Source organism: Electrona antarctica (assembly GCF_951216825.1).
Source record: "Electrona antarctica genome assembly, chromosome: 15".
Lineage (NCBI taxonomy): Eukaryota > Metazoa > Chordata > Actinopteri > Myctophiformes > Myctophidae > Electrona > Electrona antarctica.
This window is the reverse complement of record NC_136796.1, coordinates 21,488,169-21,506,992: the sequence shown is the minus strand read 5'-3', so window position 1 is coordinate 21,506,992 and position 18,824 is coordinate 21,488,169. Positions and strand designations below refer to the sequence as shown.

The window sequence follows — 18,824 nt, the reverse complement described above, 5'->3', positions numbered from 1 at the left end:
TTATGGATAATAGAAGAGGATTGAAGATTTCATAGAACTCACTAAATGAGAATACACAAAGTGAGTCACATAATGCAGGAGGGGGCAATCCAGCTTTTTAAACTAGGTACAGTTTTGAATATAATCTAAAATTCTCATTTTCCGAGCAGTACAGTACAGACTACAGAGTATACAATGCAGTACAGTACAGTATATGAGTAGTACAGACAGTGCAGTACGAGTACTACAGGGGAATAGGGGATGCACGCGCAGATCCTACACACCAAAGGTCCGACATGCGGAAACAACGGTCGTGTTGTGGTTGAACATGTGGTCGGACATGTGCTGCTCCCGTGCTTGCGGTTATGGTTAGGTTAGTGTTTGAGGTAGGTTGTCGTTCTAAAAAAAAAGCAAAGTTCTTTGTTTACCCAGGGTAAGTGGACTAAGCTCGAGATGCTTGTTTACAGCCACGCCCTGCTCATAGAACATTTCATGGTTGGGGTTCAATGCCTTGCTCAAGGGCACTTCAGCGGTGGTAATTTTAATGTGCCGGTCCGGGGATTCGAACTGGCGACCTTCCGGTATCAAGACCGCTCCACAAACCGTTCGGCCACCGCTGCCTTCTAATGACAGTCGGAACTAAAGCCTGTACCCTACTACAGTACAGTACATATAGTTGCACCGCTCAGTTCACAGGGGCGTAATTTTTAAGGTTTGCTAGTATAAAGACTATTTGATCTGTCCCATATATATTATATCTAATATTGCAATGCCCTGTAAGTCTGCGGTCACACTTTTCAGTTCCGTATAATTTTGACCATGAAAATCCTATCCCTTATTCATGAGAATTATGAACTAAAAAGCTATTGTGGCACCCGGCGAGTAAGGCAGACTACAGCGACCCTCATTTCGATGTGATCATGAATGTCTGATGCATGTTAAGATCACATCTCGTGGTGCACCCACAGTCCCACACCCACACATCCTGCCCTGAAAATGTCCATTATGCATCTGCTAGGGTTGTGCTTTGTTTCGTTTCGTTTTTTTATTTATTTATTTATTTATTTTAATCTGTGTCAGCATAATTTTCCCCCCACTCTGCCTTCTCACTTTGTCTCCCATGTGTGCAGTCACTGGACTGTATCCAAACCACATAGTAAAATCCTCAGTGTTCATATAACCAAATGGACCCGGCGGTAACCATTTGGTCCACGTGTAATCGTGCATCCTCTCAGTTACAAATGGATGCCTTTCTGTGTGGAGTTTGCATGTTCTCCCCTTGAGCTTGGACTCCTCATGCATAGAAGGAAGCATGAGCTCAGTCCGCTGCCCCCCCAGGTTGGCAGAGGAAGTGTAGCGCCCAGGATTACATTGGATGATTGACACTGGGTGAAAAAATGCTTTGCAAAAATCTTGGGTTACAAATGGATGAATAAACACGGAAGATTTTACAGTGTGTTTGTGGAGCTCCGATCCCAATGTGACCTTGGGCCCTTCAGGATAAAAGGCCTCAATAATTTAGACATAGGAGTATGGAGACCTACAGTATATTTGAAGTGTATCCCAGCACAGCCGGCTGATATAAATCCCATCAAAATGTGTGCAATACGAGCGAATGCCTCGTAATTCTATTGGACTATCCAATATGGGTATTTCTGGATTTATAGATATTTTTGTAGAACCGCTGATCCAACTGACTTAGGCCCGATTCATAGCCGAATAAAAGTCGGTTCGGCTCTGTAGAGCCTACAATGTGACGTAATTTGAGGTTCGGGGGGCGGCGGCTACCGTCCTGAAGTCGGCTCTTCGGTGCTACTGAAGATTTCTGACGAGCCGAAATCATTTCGGCACTACAGCGCCGAAACAGCGGTAAAATAGGAGTATAAATCGGCCCTTACACACTGGGTACCTCACTCCCGTACCTTGCTACGTATTGTGTGTGTTCATGTGCATGTGACAGTACTTGTGTACAAGAGGCCATTAACAACACCACAATGGCATCACAACAAACCAGTAAGCCTAGCCGAGCCTTTCAGGCCCATAGGGCAGGAGCCCATCTCCTGTTTCTGTGGCGTGAGGTGCCTTGATATACAAGTACATCCCCCAGTCATGATGTACAAGTACACTCCTGGACATGATGCTAGTATGTCGCAGGGACTTACCCCCAATCCAACCCTTGATACTGAGTGCCAAGCAGGGAGCCATTGGGCCATTCTTATTGTCTTTGGTATGACCCGGCTGGGGAAATGGCATCACAGGGGGGCACCATAATGGCTTTTAATCATGCCGACTAATTGGACAATTTGGCTTTTAATCACCGACTATGCACGCTAATTGGACAATTAACAAAAAGATCTCACCTCTCTTGGTCCGCACTTCGGAAACGAGGTAAAATCATTTGACGGAAGCTGCTAGTCCGATCCAATTTTGGCTGACTTTTAGCCCTCTTGATGGAGCTCTTCAATCTCCGATTGAGAAAACTCTTGAAATTCAACAAAGAGAAAGGAACAGTCTGTAAGAGCACAATAGAACACATTTCGTAGCCGTTACAACCACTGGAGGATGTCTGTAACGCAGTAGGCAAGGCCTGTCATAATTACATATTCGCCTAATCGTATAATTATTTGAGATAATCACAATTATTTTTGCATAATCGTCAATTGCTTCCATGTTGAAAAATGTCCATAGATTTTCAACATTTTTCCAAAAATAGCAGATCTACAAGATTACAACACGCTCAACGATTAACTATTTCCACTATTTTGTAAATTGTTTGGAAAGAAAAACATTTATAAAGAATTATTAAATCTGCGCTGTGCAATTTGTGATTATGAAGGACAAATTCAAATTGTAAAATTGTAAAGTTGCAAATTGTTCAATGCAATAAAAACACAATAAAATTGTTAATCGCAATTATTTGTGATAATGAATCATCATCTAAAATTTGTAATCGTGACAGCCCTAAAGGCAAGTTTTTTTATATTGCACAGTCTATGCACAGCATACACGACAATTCAAAGTCATTCAGCATAAAATAGACTTACTGTCCATCTAAAGCCATTTAAAGGCATTGAACAAGCATTTTTAATAGAAATAAAGAGTAGAATGAATGCAAGAGAAATTAAGAGACTAAATATCAAAATACTATTGCCTTTTACTACTCTGCCAAGTTGCACACTATCAGCACATGTACCATAATTAGTATTGTCAGAAGTGATTAAACAAACCAATAATTTACTGAAACGCATAGCCATGCAGAAACCTAATTATGTGACTTTATTCTAGACAATGCGTTATAGATTTTTTTTAAAGGTTTTCTCATTAGAAACAAATTCCCACTGAGGAGAACACTGATTATTCATATAAAGGAAGAGAGAGATGAACGAGTTTCTGTGTTGGTGACATTGACACCGTCATTGAGCAGCTCCACTGGGGTGTTGGAGCAGCCCGTTGCTCATGAAGGACACCTTCCTGACGGGCGCCAACACAAAGAACATTACTCATTCATTGTTTCATGAAGCCTGACCGCATGCATCCCGGCTGCACCCTACGGGGTAACAAGAGGAGGTTGGTGAACTCACTGGCTGTCTGAAGGGTTGTGGTGTGGCGTTGGGAGGCGTTTCCATGCTTGACTCTCTGGCAGAGGCAAACTTGGCCTGCAAGTGTTTGTCTAGGAGAGAGACAAAGAACGGATTCATTAGTTCATTAATTAATTAATTAATTAGGGACACAGGCATCAGTAAGCAGGAACTGGGGATGGCAATGAAGGACCGGGAAGTCTGGCGTGATATTGTGAAATCCACGATCTCGACCGTGGTCGAAAAATGATGATGATGATGATGATAAGTAGGGAAGGCATTTATGTATAAACAACCATACAAGAGGCCAACAGTGACAGAAATAAAGAAAAGAACAAGAAGAACATACAGTTAAGCATCTCAGTTGTGTTTGAATTTTAAACCAATACTCTGACCAGTGCCGTCTGAGCGAGAAGCTCACCTGCAGCTCTAACGAACAGTGTTGACACAGGGTTTCATGCACTTCAGCCGCCCTGTCCACCAGGAGGTCAGCGCTCTCAGAAGGACCAAGTAATTAAATTACAAACAACTATGAACCACTTCTGAATGAGAAACCCCACAAACAGTACTGGAGCACCTATATTTAATCTTTTGAAGTAAATCAAGTGCTCAAGTACTCACCAGCAGTTCCTTAACTGAAGCATTTGCGTTGTTCTTGGCTTTAGTGCCACTTGATCAGCACACATCATGCCTTTCTCCCCAGCTTCCATACCAGTCTACACTGACCAAAAGAGTATAATTATCACATCTCAAGCCATGGACTATTTCATATTGAAGCCCATTTCCTCCCAGGTGAAAAGCAATATGGTCATACTGTAATTAGAAAGCTTCTCAAAATAATGACTGATGTATTTGAAAATAATGACTTAGTATCTCAAATATAATGGCAGTTTCTCCAACATAGTCTCACAAAATCATCACCAGGTTGCAAAAGCCATGAGTTTTCTCAAGCCAGGGCTCAAGATTGCGACCATTTTTTCACCTGAAATTTAATCTGTGCGACTTAAAAATATATTTGGGAGCACCTGTGCGGCTGTCCATAATTTCTGTGGTGCATGTCAAACTGGTGGTCCTTAAAATTATCTTATCTTTTAAAATGGGGGTCTGTGGGCTCATAAGTGTAAACTACTTTCATGTTATAGTGCCGTCATAAAAAAAACTGAACGGTAATTGTCTCCACCAGGCCGAAGGCATGGGGAGAGAGTATGTTCTATTTCATACCTACTGACCGCCAGAGGGCGGTGATTTCATCACCTGGATATACATCGCGCGCACGCGCAGAGGTCGAATATTAATACCAACACTGTCACTCGTGACCCCCTGTGGGCGTGAGCCACCGATATAGGTGCCCAGTTCACAGGGTTCATCCTCTTTCATCTTTTCGCCTTTGAGCGCAGGTCGATTTATTTTATTGAGCTCCTGCTACTAGCCCTTCAAGGCTGTATGGGGGGGCTCTCGACGCCGGCCATGCCTAATAAGCCTCGTAACCGTTCGGTTGGAGCTACCTTGCGTCCTCCAGAGGCTTCATGGCGGCGATAATTTTCCGCCGGGCTCCCTGGTCCAACTATTATGTTGGACTTTATTTTCTACAGGTAAGTTGCGTGTTACTTTACTTGCCCGGCGGGCGTGCCTGCTACAGCCTTGCGTTATTTTCGCTTTGCTGTGGCGTTACATTGGGTTGGTGACAGTGTTTGTTCGCTGAAATCCAACTTGTATGATTTGTTGAATTCGGTGGCGGCAGTGGCCGTCCATCCTCCCGATTAATGCATTAAGGGTTAGCGGTTGTGTGTTCACTAACTAAAAGCTAACTTTGTATTTAATGTTTCGTGGTGACTGTGTGCTGTTAGTGTGGCTCGCAGAGGTGTGCTTCGCCTCGACAGAGCGACCGCGGCGGCGCTTATTTGACTATTAATCAATACTCACGTTGAATGGCCGCGGCACGATGCTAAAATGAACAGCAACACAGCAATGTTTTATGGCGTCGGTAACTATGGGCTCATAGAGGTGTGCTTCGCCTCGATAGAGCGACTGCCGCGACGCTAGTCATGTTGAATGACCACTCCTCTCCACGTGTTTTCTGCAGAAGAGTGTGTTTCGCTCTGTCGCAGACGTGCAATCAACCACATATATGTGGCGCTTGGTTGCAACGAGGTCTACCAAGAGGAGGTTTGTGTGGTCGTGACGTTAATGAGCGCTCCTCCCCAGACGATTTCTGGTTAAGGAACAAACTTTTTCAAATGCATGTCAAGTTGTAAACGCAGCTCAGCTGACTTGCTAGTTTGTTTTGCTCGTTATATCAAGCAGGAATATGACAATGTTGTCACAGTGTGCTTAACGTCACAGCTTAACTTAAGTGTGTACTGCTATCTGAGATAGGCATAGTGCTTGTATTTCATAGCTTGAGTGTGATCCGCTCAGCTGCTGTTTGGGTAATACTTGTTTGTGCTTGGCAGTACAATTACTAATATAATGGTTCAAGCGTCTATCGCTTTACCATTGCGTGCTTATCAAACTATCTACTTGGCAGGGGCAGTGGCATTTACAGGCATTACATTTTGAGCAGGCAAGAATTACATCTTGGCCAGGCAGAAAATGGATTTGGACAGACGCCTGTCCTCTCCTTATTGTAGATACGCCACTGGGCATGGGCTGAGTGCTCTTCCCTATGTCTGCATAGTATTAGTAACATGTACTGATAAGTTGAGGTGAAGAAAATGCAGCACTCATGTATGTCCTTTTGCATGATTTGTATTTACCTCTGACGAGAGTGAACAAGCTTACGCGTTTCGGCCTGTATGGCCTTCCTCAGCGTTATACATGTACATAACATGTGCTGATAATCAATATCAATAGGCATATAATGCTGTGCTTATTCCTATTTGGACTAGTCCTCATTAGCTGCCTTTGCAGCAACTGCCCTGATCCGTCTTGGGGGCAAGACAACAGGATACATTGGCGGGTACATATGTAGTGTACTTGATACTGTAGCTTTTGCTGCATTATCACTGACACTGGGGGTGTGTTTCGCTCCATTGCTGTCATACTGTGGGCTTGAGTGGTCTTAGCTCTTCGCCATGTCTACTGTACATAGAAGTACTGTAGCTTGAGTGATCATGCTCTTTTGCTGCATTATCACTGACACTGGGGGTGTGTTTCGCTCCATTGCTGTCATACTGTGTGCTTGAGTGGTCTTCGCTCTTCGCCATATCTACATAGTATTGTTGACATACTGTGTGTACTGATGGTCATTTTCACTAGCACCGAGGGCATGTACCGCCCCGCCACTATCATATTGTGTACCTGACATAGGCATGAGTGGTCTCCGCTCTTCGCCATGTCTGCATTGTATTAATGACATACTGTGCGTACAGATGATCAATAAGCGTAACGCTGTGGCTGACTGGTTCACTGGCATTGAGAGTGTTTCGCTCTGCTGCCATTCTCTGAAGGTTACGCAGTAACCATGGTTATAAGAGATATAAGCGAGGCATGCGCGAGTACGTGCTTTTATGCCCTCGTCGAGAGGGCACGTGCTACGTCATGACGCAAAAGAGGCCCATTCTCTTATATACTTAATAGAATGTGAGTGTACTATAAGTACTTCTGTTGTCCGCGCCCAAGTTGGGACGCGTCCCATAGCGAACTGCTGAGGGTTAGATCTTCGTATAACCACGACATTGTGTACCTGGTACTCACTACTGCTTTGACATGTGCAGTATACTGTGATTACTTGCTATCGTAGCTTGAGTGTACGTCGCTCTGCTGCTGCCAGATATTACCAATATGCTTGGTATTAAAATGGTTGTATATGACAGTCCAAGTATTTGGCTTTCCCACTATACTATGGCACTACTTGACACTGTAGCTTGAGTGATTTTCGCTCTTTCGCTACAACTACATAACCAGTAGTATTTAGAGTGTCTCGCTCTGCTGCCGTTCATGGATTAGTGCAACATGCTGGTCCTCTCTGGTCCCACAGAGGAGGTCCATTACTTGCGCCTGTAGTCGGGTTTCGACTTGGGCGCCGGACACAGGCTATGGCTGTGGTTCATTCTTCCATCCATCTCCAACCGCTTATCCGTAGTCTGGAAACAGCTCCATACCGAGAGCTGCAGACTTCCTCTCCAGAGCAGCATTAGTAACTTCATTCTGGGGGATCCCGAGACGATCCAAGGCCATTTTGAAGATATTGCTGTTATTGTGGCTGCATACTGCTGGCACGTATGCCAACTGTGTTGGCCGTGGTTGTGGCTGATTTGCCTCCCACAAGGATGCTAGCGTTGTGAGATGATGCTCTCTCAACTAGGGGAAATTTCAAGGTGGTACTCTTGGCCACCAAGTTGCTCAGGTTAAGAACGTCTTAACCCATTTAGGGCCGATGCTGTAAACACCTTCTGAATCCGGACCTAGGTCTCGGAATGATTTCAAATGTCGATTTGATGAATTGAGAAGAGTATACATATGGCTATATACTTTACATAGCAGCGGCAACCCAGACTTGTTCCTGTCTTAATGGGTTGATACATGGGTGCTGCTCTTTTCCTGCTGTTTCCAGAGCCGCTACTCGTGGTCTGTGATGAGTAGCACTGACCTTTAGATTGCCTTCTGGGGGTGACCAACGAGACAGGGTCCCTAACCCTGGACTTAATGCCAGCATTGCTTCTCTGGTGGTGTCACTAGATGAAGCCTTCGAGCTAGTATGGCTATTGCCCATGGCCGCACGCAGTGTAGAGTCACTGGTCTGCCAACTAGATCCATGCCACGGCAGCTGGACTGGGACGTGTTGGACGGTCCCTTAATGGTCACCTCATCCTGGCCCTCTGGCCTGCGCGCATTGATGCGCAGGCACGGCACCTATGGGTGATGCTTGTTCTAGGCGTTAGCTTACGGGGTAACTAACTACCCTGATGATGTTGGGGCCTAGTGTGGCCCAGAGGGGCGGCCACGGCGGGTTAGTGAGCCCGCCTGGCGACCCAGAGCCCCTGGATGTCCCGGGTTCAATGCCAGATCCGGCCAGCAATGTGTCCATGGGTGTCCCGGTCTGAGCCCCTAATTGCTCCCAGAGCGCTGTAGAATGGCTGCTCATTGCTCCTAGTAGCAATAAGATGGGTAAATGCAGGGGATACATGTTGTGTATGTGCAACCGTACAGCTGAACTAGCTTGCACATCAATTATAGACTCAGCATTCTAACAGGCCCCACTTTCAGGGAAGTACAGTGGGACACTTAACACTCTGCCTGTCGTTCCAGGCCGGATGTTTGGGCCTGCCACCCAACAGACCTTGCAGCATAGTGCACGGTGAACAAGCAGTTTGGTTCAACTGAAGGTTTCTCCTTGATTCATGATGTGACTGATGAAGGTGGTGGTTTTCGCCTGATCCTCGATCTCAGACCTACCAGTTGCCTCTGGTCATGTATGCTGGGCACAGTGGAGGTGCTCCAGGCGGTGCCAGATTGAGAATGGTCTGCAAGCATGGCCTTGCTTAAACTCTTAATGGGGGGCTGACGGACAGCTTCCACTGACCTGTCTCGTCTTGGACGAGTACAGTGCTGCCAGCCAGTTCCTCTGGTTGTTGGGCACACCGAAGCGACGTAGACAGTTGCTTCTCTAGGGCTGCTTTCATTGCACCCTTTTACATGTTCTGTCTATAATTTCTGGGCCTCGAACCCCAGAATTCTGCCTACCACCGTGGATACAGTTGGGTTACTGGTTCAGTTATGTACAGGCATGTAAGCGTGCTTCGCTCTACTGCCTACCATCTCCAGCCAGTGTCTGTGATGTACTGGGCCAGTGTGCAGTGGACTTGGCCCTTGGGATGTTTAGACTTTGTTCGTAACATGATATGTCAACAGTCTATCTTCCGACCCACTAAGGGGTCGCTCGATCCAGTCAGTCTCTGCAGGAGGTCTTGCCTCATCTTGCTGGTTTCATAGCAATGCTCTTGTTGGGTATACAGTCCAGGCGGCGGACATGCTTCCCATTTAAGCCTCTTGGATCCGATGATGTTTCGTATCACTGGGCATATGTACGGCAGAGCAGGATCTTTGGCCTTGAGCGCTTGGCGCGTGGCCAACTGTAGTTCTCCCTTCCGGCGCTGACCGTTAGGGCAGGACACTCTGGCCCACCCCTGGCCAGGCGACTTCTTGTAAGTCTTCTCTACACTGCAACTTTTGGTGTCGTGTATCCTTCACAGGATAGGCAGAGGCAGTCGCACAGTAGTATGGTGCCACCATACCGGTCAGGAAGTATGAGTTTCCATGTTTCCGCCTCAATTTGTTTTTCATATTGGGCGGGCTATACGTGACTTGAGGTTCGTTTTTGGTTACCACTGCAGCCGAATCCTCTACTGCAGCTTCTCGATGAAGTGCTTTGGCCTCCCCACAGACAGAATCCCCTGTCAGTTTAGGGAGAGGGTGCATTTTCACCCGGGTCACCTTCGGCTGCGTAAACTGACCACTGACAATCATGCCTATTGTCCGAACCCTACTTGATTCTTGTGCATCCTGCACCAGGGCGTTGCACGCCAACACAAGTAAACTGTGGTTTAGTTGAGACAAAGCACCACCACGTTGCTCTGTGTTTTCAATACCTGCCTGTGATATTGGCAGCCTTAACCTCTCCACCAGGAGAGTAACTGTGATTGAGAACTGTTGTGCCCAGTACGGGCCCTGAGAGCCTATTATGTTAGACCTACCACATGCACTTGGTGGTCAGAACGGCTCTTCATTGGCTATGATGGCTCTAATAAAGGTTGCGCTCTCTCTGGACAGCGCCTGTCACACTTTATTGTGGGTATGCCATCAGCCACGCTGACGGGGCGAGCAATCGCCCCCTACCATCTGGTACGAGGTACCACTCTACCAGGTTTGGATGGACTTTGTCCCCAGCCCTTGGATCGGGCCGTTCTCAAATGGCTATCTGCTAGTACCATTTGCCCTCACTGCGACCCTACGGAAGTGAGTAGGTTGTCTTCAGGCCCTGCCCGGTGCCTGAGACTGGGATGCCGATGGGTCTGGGTTTACCATTCGCCAATCCCTCTTATGTCTTCAAGGACTTTCTGCCTTTCACGTTGGCTAGCCTATCATTTTTAGTTTGCTCCACAGCCAGGCATGGAGCGTTCTAGTACCTGCCTATTGTGCCCTGTCCGGGCTCTGTGGCACGGCATAGCTGTGATGGCTGTTTTTGTCTGTGACAAAGGGCACAGGAAGGGCTGTGCCTTGATTCAACAGAGACTAACGCAACACTTAGAGATTCTTTGATTGTTGCGTTGAGGTAGATTTCTTCAGTAGGCCTCAAGGCCTCCCCAGAGGCATTTTGACATGCCAGACCAGGGGGTGGACATCTGTGCTGCAGTGCAGCCAAATGGGCTCCATCTGTTTTGGGCTTTTGCCAAGAGTCAGCCAACCTGACTCTCCCTCACCCTGTGGTGACGGCTGTTTGGCTGTCCATTAGATCTGCAAACCGACCTCGGTAAGCGCAGATTCCTCGTGACCATGTTGGTATGAGTCATCCAGGTGATGAAATCACCGCCCTCTGGCGGTCAGTAGGTATGAAATAGAACGCAAGTTATGTATATAACTATGGTTCTATGAATACCGGATGACCGCCAGAGTTCATTGTCACTCGGAATCCCGACGAAAAGATTTCATGAGGATGAACCCTGTGAACTGGGCACCTATATCGGTGGCTCACGCCCACAGGGGGTCACGAGTGACAGTGTTGGTATTAATATTCGACCTCTGCGCGTGCGCGCGATGTATATCCAGGTGATGAAATCACCGCCCTCTGGCGGTCATCCGGTATTCATAGAACCATAGTTATATACATAACTTGCGTTTTACACTCTGTGCATGCATATTCCCACTAGGCTTTGGAAGAAATGCCACTTGACAGTTTTCAACGTTTATATTGCTCCTAAACATTTTGCCAAACATCAGACACACACACTCCTATCCTCCTGGTGGAGACCTATGCCCAGAAGGGCACTTTTTCTAGTTGTTTCTGTTTCTTTCCAATGATTGTTGAGGCTAGGTTCACTATTTGCTGCAGCTTGCTTCTTCCATTTACATTAAGATTGCCAAACCACATTGCCATGTTAAAAGTCAAGATTCCCTCTATCAGGTTCTTATAGACTGTTTCCATAATATGCTTGCTCACTCTAAAGGAGTTGCGTAGTAGGTGGAGGCGTTGGTTAGGGACAGGTCGAAATTTAAATAGGGGTACCCCTGGAGGAAATTGATGTGTCCTGATATAAAATACCATCACCCTCCCTGTGAATGAAAATAAAAATCCAGTCCCCTCCCCAGGTAATTAAACAAAGTCACCCTCCCCTATTAACCTATTAATTAACATCACATTTACCTCAGTATTATTTATTCCTAACTTTAATCTGGTAGCGTTTTTAATATGTGAGAAACTAAAGTGACCTCAGAAATCGCGAAAAATTGTCCTCTGAGGTTTGAACTTGCGGCCAACGCGGACAATGGTCTCGTAGTCTAACGCCTAACACAGCAAGCTATGTAAGCCATTGAAAAGTGGGGGTTGAAGTGTGTACTTGTAGTGTGTGTTGTAGTGTGATTGACGGGGAACAATGAAAACCGGTCCTGTTGGGAAGAACCAAGTGAAAGCAACAGAGGGGTATCGTTGACCAAAGTTGTACCTTAATTCAGAAGAGCTGTAGTATTAGATATATATATATAAAACCCGGACTATTTTATTATCAAAATTGGATCACCCTCCCTTGGACTCGAAGTAAAATTATCTCACCCTCCCTCTGACTAAAATTAAAAAGACATGGCCCTCCCCTATTTTCCTCCAGGGCCCCCTTTTCTAAATTTAGACTGGTCCCTTACAGGTTTTAAAAATCTGGTCAGTATTTTCACTGAAATTAAGTTTGCTATCAATATATGTGCCTACTGCCTAAATATTTAAAATTGTACTACCTCCACTATTTGTCCACTAATTGTAACAGACTGCACAGGTTCGTATTCATGAATGACAAGTTCCTTTGTTATGGTCACATTTACCCCTGTATGTGTCATCTCTCCAGTTCTGGAGAGATGACACATACAGTATACTCTGTAGGTTTCCTCCCCCTTCTTTAGTAAGGCAAACGAGGCCACATTTGTTTTCTTCTTCTTTTTTTCCCTTCCTAAAAAAATAAAATAAAAAATAAAGTTTAATACAGCAATGCATTGATATTAAAAAGGTAAACATAACTTGTACATTTATAAAGTATTACAAGTATTTTTAGCATGCAATTCAGAATACTTTTTTTCCTTCTTTTTGTTGCATAGTAGCAAGTACTCCAGTACTTTAAACAAGTACAAATATGACAGAGCAACTTTAATTTAGCTGTAGTTGAGTAATAATTGATCAGGAGTACTCAGGATCAAGATCATTTGACTCAAGCACTGGGGTTGAGTAATAGGATGGGAGTAATGCAGACAACCAATTTCCCTTTGGGGATCATTTCAAATAACTATCACTACAAATAATTCATACCCTTTATTGTTATGCCTTTGAGAAGCGTTCTCATTATTTTGAGAAATAAGTCATTATTTTTAGATTCCGAGATGGTTCCTCATTATAATTTAATATAATAACTTGTCCATCACATTGGCGAGAATGGGCTTCCATAATAGTGAAAAGTAGTGAAGTGCAAACGGCACCTTTTTTCTCCCTCTCTCTCTAGGTCGTCCTCACCTGCATTACCTTTGGCCGTGTGTTCAGACGTGATCGGAATCAGTCTCACTCTACTGCCAAGTACCTCAAATGCATAATGTAGGAATTTGACATTGGGGCAAATATATACAGACAACTAGTTAACGGGTGCATATCTCTGATGTCGGGCAGAAACCAGCTAGCTCCATTTTTCAGGAAATGAAGAAAACCTTTTATTTTTAAAACAAAGCAATACTGCCTCATCAAAGTTGGTATTGTGACTTTATATATTGTCAGATACTTGCGTGAGAGGGGGAGAGGGGGTGGAGTTAGTTGATTTAGCAGACAGTTTGAGGGTCTAATGGAGTTAGCTGGTTTTGTCAGAAGCACTTTTTAATACTTTTCATTGGTCCAATATTTTTAACCAACACACAGATGTAAAGGGTGTTCAATAGCTTTGATTTATGGAGAACAAAAAGGAAAAAGAAGAATGGAGTTAGCTGTTTTTTTGCCAGACAGCGACGATATATTGATTAGGTCTACGCACATTAATATCACACATTAATTACACATCTTTCCATGTTCTTTTTTGTTCTGACTCAGTTGCTTCGCCCCTTGCTAAACTGAAGAAAAAAAGACCCCCCCCCCCATCAGAAATGTTCGACACTAATATCCTACGATTTCCTCTCTTCCAAAGCCTGTAAATAGGCGGCTCTCCAGGTTCTATTCTGAATCCCAGCTAATTGTTTGGTAACCATGGAAACAACTACAAGGGCTCCTACTTGAAAGAAAGTCACAGTATGTATCTCTTATTGCTTATGTTCATATCTCTCACTGTGTCCTAACAGTTGTGCACACTGGGTAGTTTTATTGTAATTTAAGAGCTGCCAAAGGAACATCTGGTGTATTTTCTGCAAGCCAAACATTGTTTTTGTTATTGGAAAAGCTCTTAAAAACCAGACAAATACCGCAATTCAGACTCCCAAATGAAAGGAAAGTTGAAACACATGGATTTAATAAAATGACACCATGTCTTATTACTTTGACACAACAATAATTTGCTGTTGTTTTTGTTTGCTTGGGTTTGCTTGTGTCTCCGTTTTGTCACACAATAAGTAAAAACATTTTATAAATATATTTGGATAGGAAACAACAGGCTACTCTCCGGGTTCTATTCTGAATCCGAGCTAATTGTTTGGTAGTCATAGAAACAACTACCAGGGCTCCTATTGAACTGGATAAGACATTGGCAACACAAATGCACAGAAAGGCGGATGGAAGAGAGTGACAGACATGACAGAGCAGATCACAACAACAAATGCTGCATTTGTCGAAAGAACAAACGCGCGACACATGAAATTGACTGACCAGACCATTGCTGGTGAACACGAATATGTGTATAGAGGCTATTCTGACTGTGAATTGAAGTCAGGATGGAGTGTGTGGGTGGCAACAGCCTCTAGCTAACTGTGATACAGAGGGAGAGAGAAAGATAGGAAGGGAAAATAGGAAGATTATGAGTGGGTGACAGAGAAATATATGCAGCCTATGGCATGTACACTCTCTCTATTAATATACATCTGGCATCTTGATAGAATGCATATACGTTCATTTCCTTTTGACGAGCGGATTTTAATAACACACTAAAGGGATATAAAGGCTTCCGTGTGCAATCTATGCATTTCTCAAGAAAACTACACTCCATGTCTATCAGAGACCATACAAGCAATACAATTGGTTTAAGGTTTATGAATTGCTTAAACACTTTTGACCTGACATCACTATTCTGACCTCACTATTTATGCAAACATTGTCATAAAATAGCAGATGACAAACTGATGACAAAAAGCTGCAATGCAATGCTTTGTGAGTTTGAAGATCGGTTACTTTCACTATTCGTAGTGTGAAGATTAAGGCCCCTTTTCCCCTCGCCCATTGCCCTCCCCCTCGCAAATGTTCGTTCACGTGAAGAGAGAGGGTCTTCTCAATTCTCTTTCCAGCTAGTGTTAGGGGTAAGTGCAAGGGCTAGAACCCCCTAGCACGAAGATGTTTTGGGGCCTGACTTAACACCGAGGGATATCCCACAATCCCATGCGAATCCTCAGAGAAATTATTTTCACCAATGTGGAAGGCGGAGGCGGTAAGAAGCCAACACAAAATTTTCTTCTTCTTTTTGTTATTATGGAAAAATATGATAATAACCAATGTTATTTGTTATTTCAATGTATTATCAATATGCATCGCCAAAAATATTGCAATCTCTAGCAAAGGTTAACGTTACCTAACGTTAACTAACTACGGCATTGCATTCATACAGAACGTTAACCATTCATATGGCATTGGCTAGCTACTGTAGCAGCTTTATCCATAACAGAATGATCTGTGGAACAAGTCAGATGCAATGCCATTGCAAGCTAGCTAGCACGCATTAGTCCAACCTCCCATTTCCTCCGTCCAGTCCTCTTCCATTTCTCCTCCCTCTCTCCCAGAATTGCAGTTCTTCTCAGTCTCTCTCTAGCCGAGACTACATGAATACAAGTAACAAGCCCTCCTCCCTGGCCTGTGTGTGTGTGTGTGTGTGTGTGTGTGTGTGTGTGTGTGTGTGTGTGTGTGTGTGTGTGTGTGTGTGTGTGTGTGTGTGTGAGGCAGTGCAACAGTGACACTTGGTGGTCAAACGCCATTTCCGTACTCGGACATAGCACGTAAGCACACACATAGGGACACGCATACATAGGGACACACATAGCTGTCTATAGGAGTGGCTAGCACCACTCAAAAATAACGAACTAACGGAGTAACACACCATGTAGTAACGGTAACAGAGTTACTGAATTAAAAAAAGAATGCTTTACAGTACGAGTTACAGTCCCAACACTGAGTATAATACCTGTAAACTATAACTAAAGGGTAAGCATGCATTGGGAAAACATTTGATTGTTATAGCAGGATGGATAATGGGACCAAGAGAAAGATAGAGGGGGTGCAGTGAGGTGATAACAGAGCTAGGGAGTGCTCACTGCGAATGTGGGGATCCACTACAGACTGTGGAACACGTGCTGACCAGCGGCCCCATATACCCGCCACCGAATGGTGATCGTGGGTTAATTGACCTAGAGTCTAGGTCCTAGACAATGACACACTGGACTGGCTTGCTGCAACGGAGTTGAAGGTCTAAGGACATACGACAGAAGAAGCTAGGGAAAGCCGCATTTGCCTTTTCTTCTTTGTACATGATAGTGTTTGTATTTGTTGATGGCATGTATTATTATTATGCATTATTTTTTCATGATAGTGAATTGAATACATGGGAACACAATGGAATCAAGTCCCCAGGACCATTTAGCCTTAATGCATTGACATATAGTATACTATACATCATTTCACAGACTGTCATTGACATAATATATAGGCCTATACCCTCGTCATTTGGTGTTTTCAGTGTTTACTCTTTCGCAACCTGTAAGTCAAGGCCTATTCATAGTATACTCGGGTGAGCGGTGAGTGTTGTATTTTTCGGTGGTCACCTTATCAACTAAAACTGGAGTATGACTACCGGGTCAGAGGACACCCGGACAACACATGATCAAAACAAATCAAAAAAGGTTTAGTATCATATTATAGGATTTATTTAAAAAATATATTTTTTTCTCTGCTTTTAGATCCCAGACGGCATTTTTGGTGAAAACAAGCATATTCAACTGCCAATAACTAAATAATGAAAAATTGCGGTAACACTCTTCTTTCATTTGATATATTTGGTGTGTACATAGTAATCGAAAAAAATATTCTGTGGGCCTTGGGTCTTCGGAGAAATTAGAGTATTCAATCAATCAATCAATCAAGAGGGCAATATCTCATTCAAGACAAGCAAAGCCTTGATTTCTTTCCCCAAAAAGGATACCACTCCAATGATGGAGCAAAATGGGTGATGCTTTCAGTGAGCAGATCTGTATACATAGTGGTTTGACAAGTAGGACACTGCTTCCGTGTTCAAACAGCAAACGTCCCAAATGGTGACAAGTAGGACACTGCTTCCGTGTTCAAACAGCAAACGTCCCAAATGGTGACAAGTAGGACACTGCTTCTGTGTTCAAACAGCAAACGTCCCAAATGTGAGCACCTTGTTCCCTGACAGTGACAGGTGTCACAGTGCAGCTCCATTGGAGCAGTGCTGGATCAGTGGTTGTTGATGTGTGAACACTGTTCCTCATTAACCACGTTCAAGCTGGCCTTCCCTATTTTGGGCACGTCATTATATTAGGAAGTGGTGGACAGTAACTATATATAAGGTCAGTCAGATAATTTACAAATAGATTGAGAACATTAATAGCTTTGAGAAAAATATTTTGTGAATATTATATTTATAATTACTTCCTGCTCACAGCACATTAGAAAACAACCATTTAAAAGCGGGGAGCCCCCAGAGGAAAGCAGAGCCTACTGGTGGTGCTGGGGTGGTGGCGGGAGCAAACAAAGCACATACATTAGTGGAATCACTGACAGCAAGAGCAAGTGCAAGCTTAAGTATCGCAGCAATTTAATATTAATAGCCGGGAAAGTTCAAATTAATAGTTTCTGGGTCAAAAGGGTATTTAGTTGAGTTATTATTATAATATACTGTATATATATCCAGACAACACATTTTCACATCTTATCTTTGACCCACTTAATTACTTCACTAAAATGATATGAAAACTTTAGTTAGGCCTACTAGTTTCTTTGTAGATTTTGATTATTACAATACACACTAATCACTTTGACCATTTGAAAATTAATAGATTTACAAGATCACATGTATCGCGATGCAAGTCATTGTGAGCTTGTAGATTTTCACTATTTTTCTTCTGGGTCTCCGGTCTCGAGCTAAAGTTTGAGAACCACTTAGCCCTTTTAGACTTCGACACGCCTTTATTCCTGAAACTCTGTCTTCACAGTGGGAATGTAGATTCTATTCCTCTCCCTCTTCACACCAAGCATCCACTTTTTTTTCTTTTCTAATTTTTATCCCACGATTTTGTAACGCATTTTTTCACCCAGTGAGTGTCTATTATCTAATGTAATCCTGGGCTCTCTACACTCCCTCTGCCAACTATGGGTTATCAATATGTCTGTACACGTCCGTGGCATATTTTAGATGTGTTTTACACACCATGATAGTTCACATTTTGATCATAAGACCCAATCACTGAACGTCAGTCTCCAGGTTTTTCTTTTTTCTTTTTAGAATATGTACGACACTAATTTACTATGACACTATGTATGGAACATTAGTGAGTCCACTGGCAGTGGTTCTCAAACGTTTTATTTTCAAGGACCTCCATAGCTCTTGAGAGTGTACAAATGGAACCAAATAGACCTGTACAGGTCCATTTGGTTCCATTTGCACACTCACCATAGATCGTGCCATCATCAAAGCAAGCAATACTGGATAATGATTGCAAAGTCTCAAGTACATCCCCAGAAGAAATGATTCAGTGCCAATCAGTTGGTAAATAGGTCTTCATTCAAAAATGATGAAGGCACTTCATTCAAAAATTATGAACTGGGTCCAACCGGATAACCTAAGATGGTGCTAAAAATAGCAATACCCAAATTCTCTCTGA

The 18,824-nt window shown here is 43.8% G+C and overlaps 1 protein-coding gene across 5 annotated transcripts in view; it reads right to left on the bottom strand.

Moving 5' to 3' along the window:
- Positions 1-18,824, bottom strand: part of LOC306938778 (ras/Rap GTPase-activating protein SynGAP-like) — a 66,170-nt gene that overhangs the window by 30,502 nt on the left and 16,844 nt on the right. For all 5 annotated transcript variants that reach the window (XM_079523086.1, XM_079523085.1, XM_079523084.1 and 2 more), the window contains exons 2-3: positions 3,561-3,649; positions 2,340-2,461 (exon numbers count right to left, since the gene is read on the bottom strand). In XM_079523086.1, coding sequence (XP_079379212.1) covers positions 2,340-2,461; positions 3,561-3,605 — 167 coding nt within the window. In that variant the 5' untranslated portion in view covers positions 3,606-3,649. The remainder of the gene's footprint in view (positions 1-2,339; positions 2,462-3,560; positions 3,650-18,824) is intronic.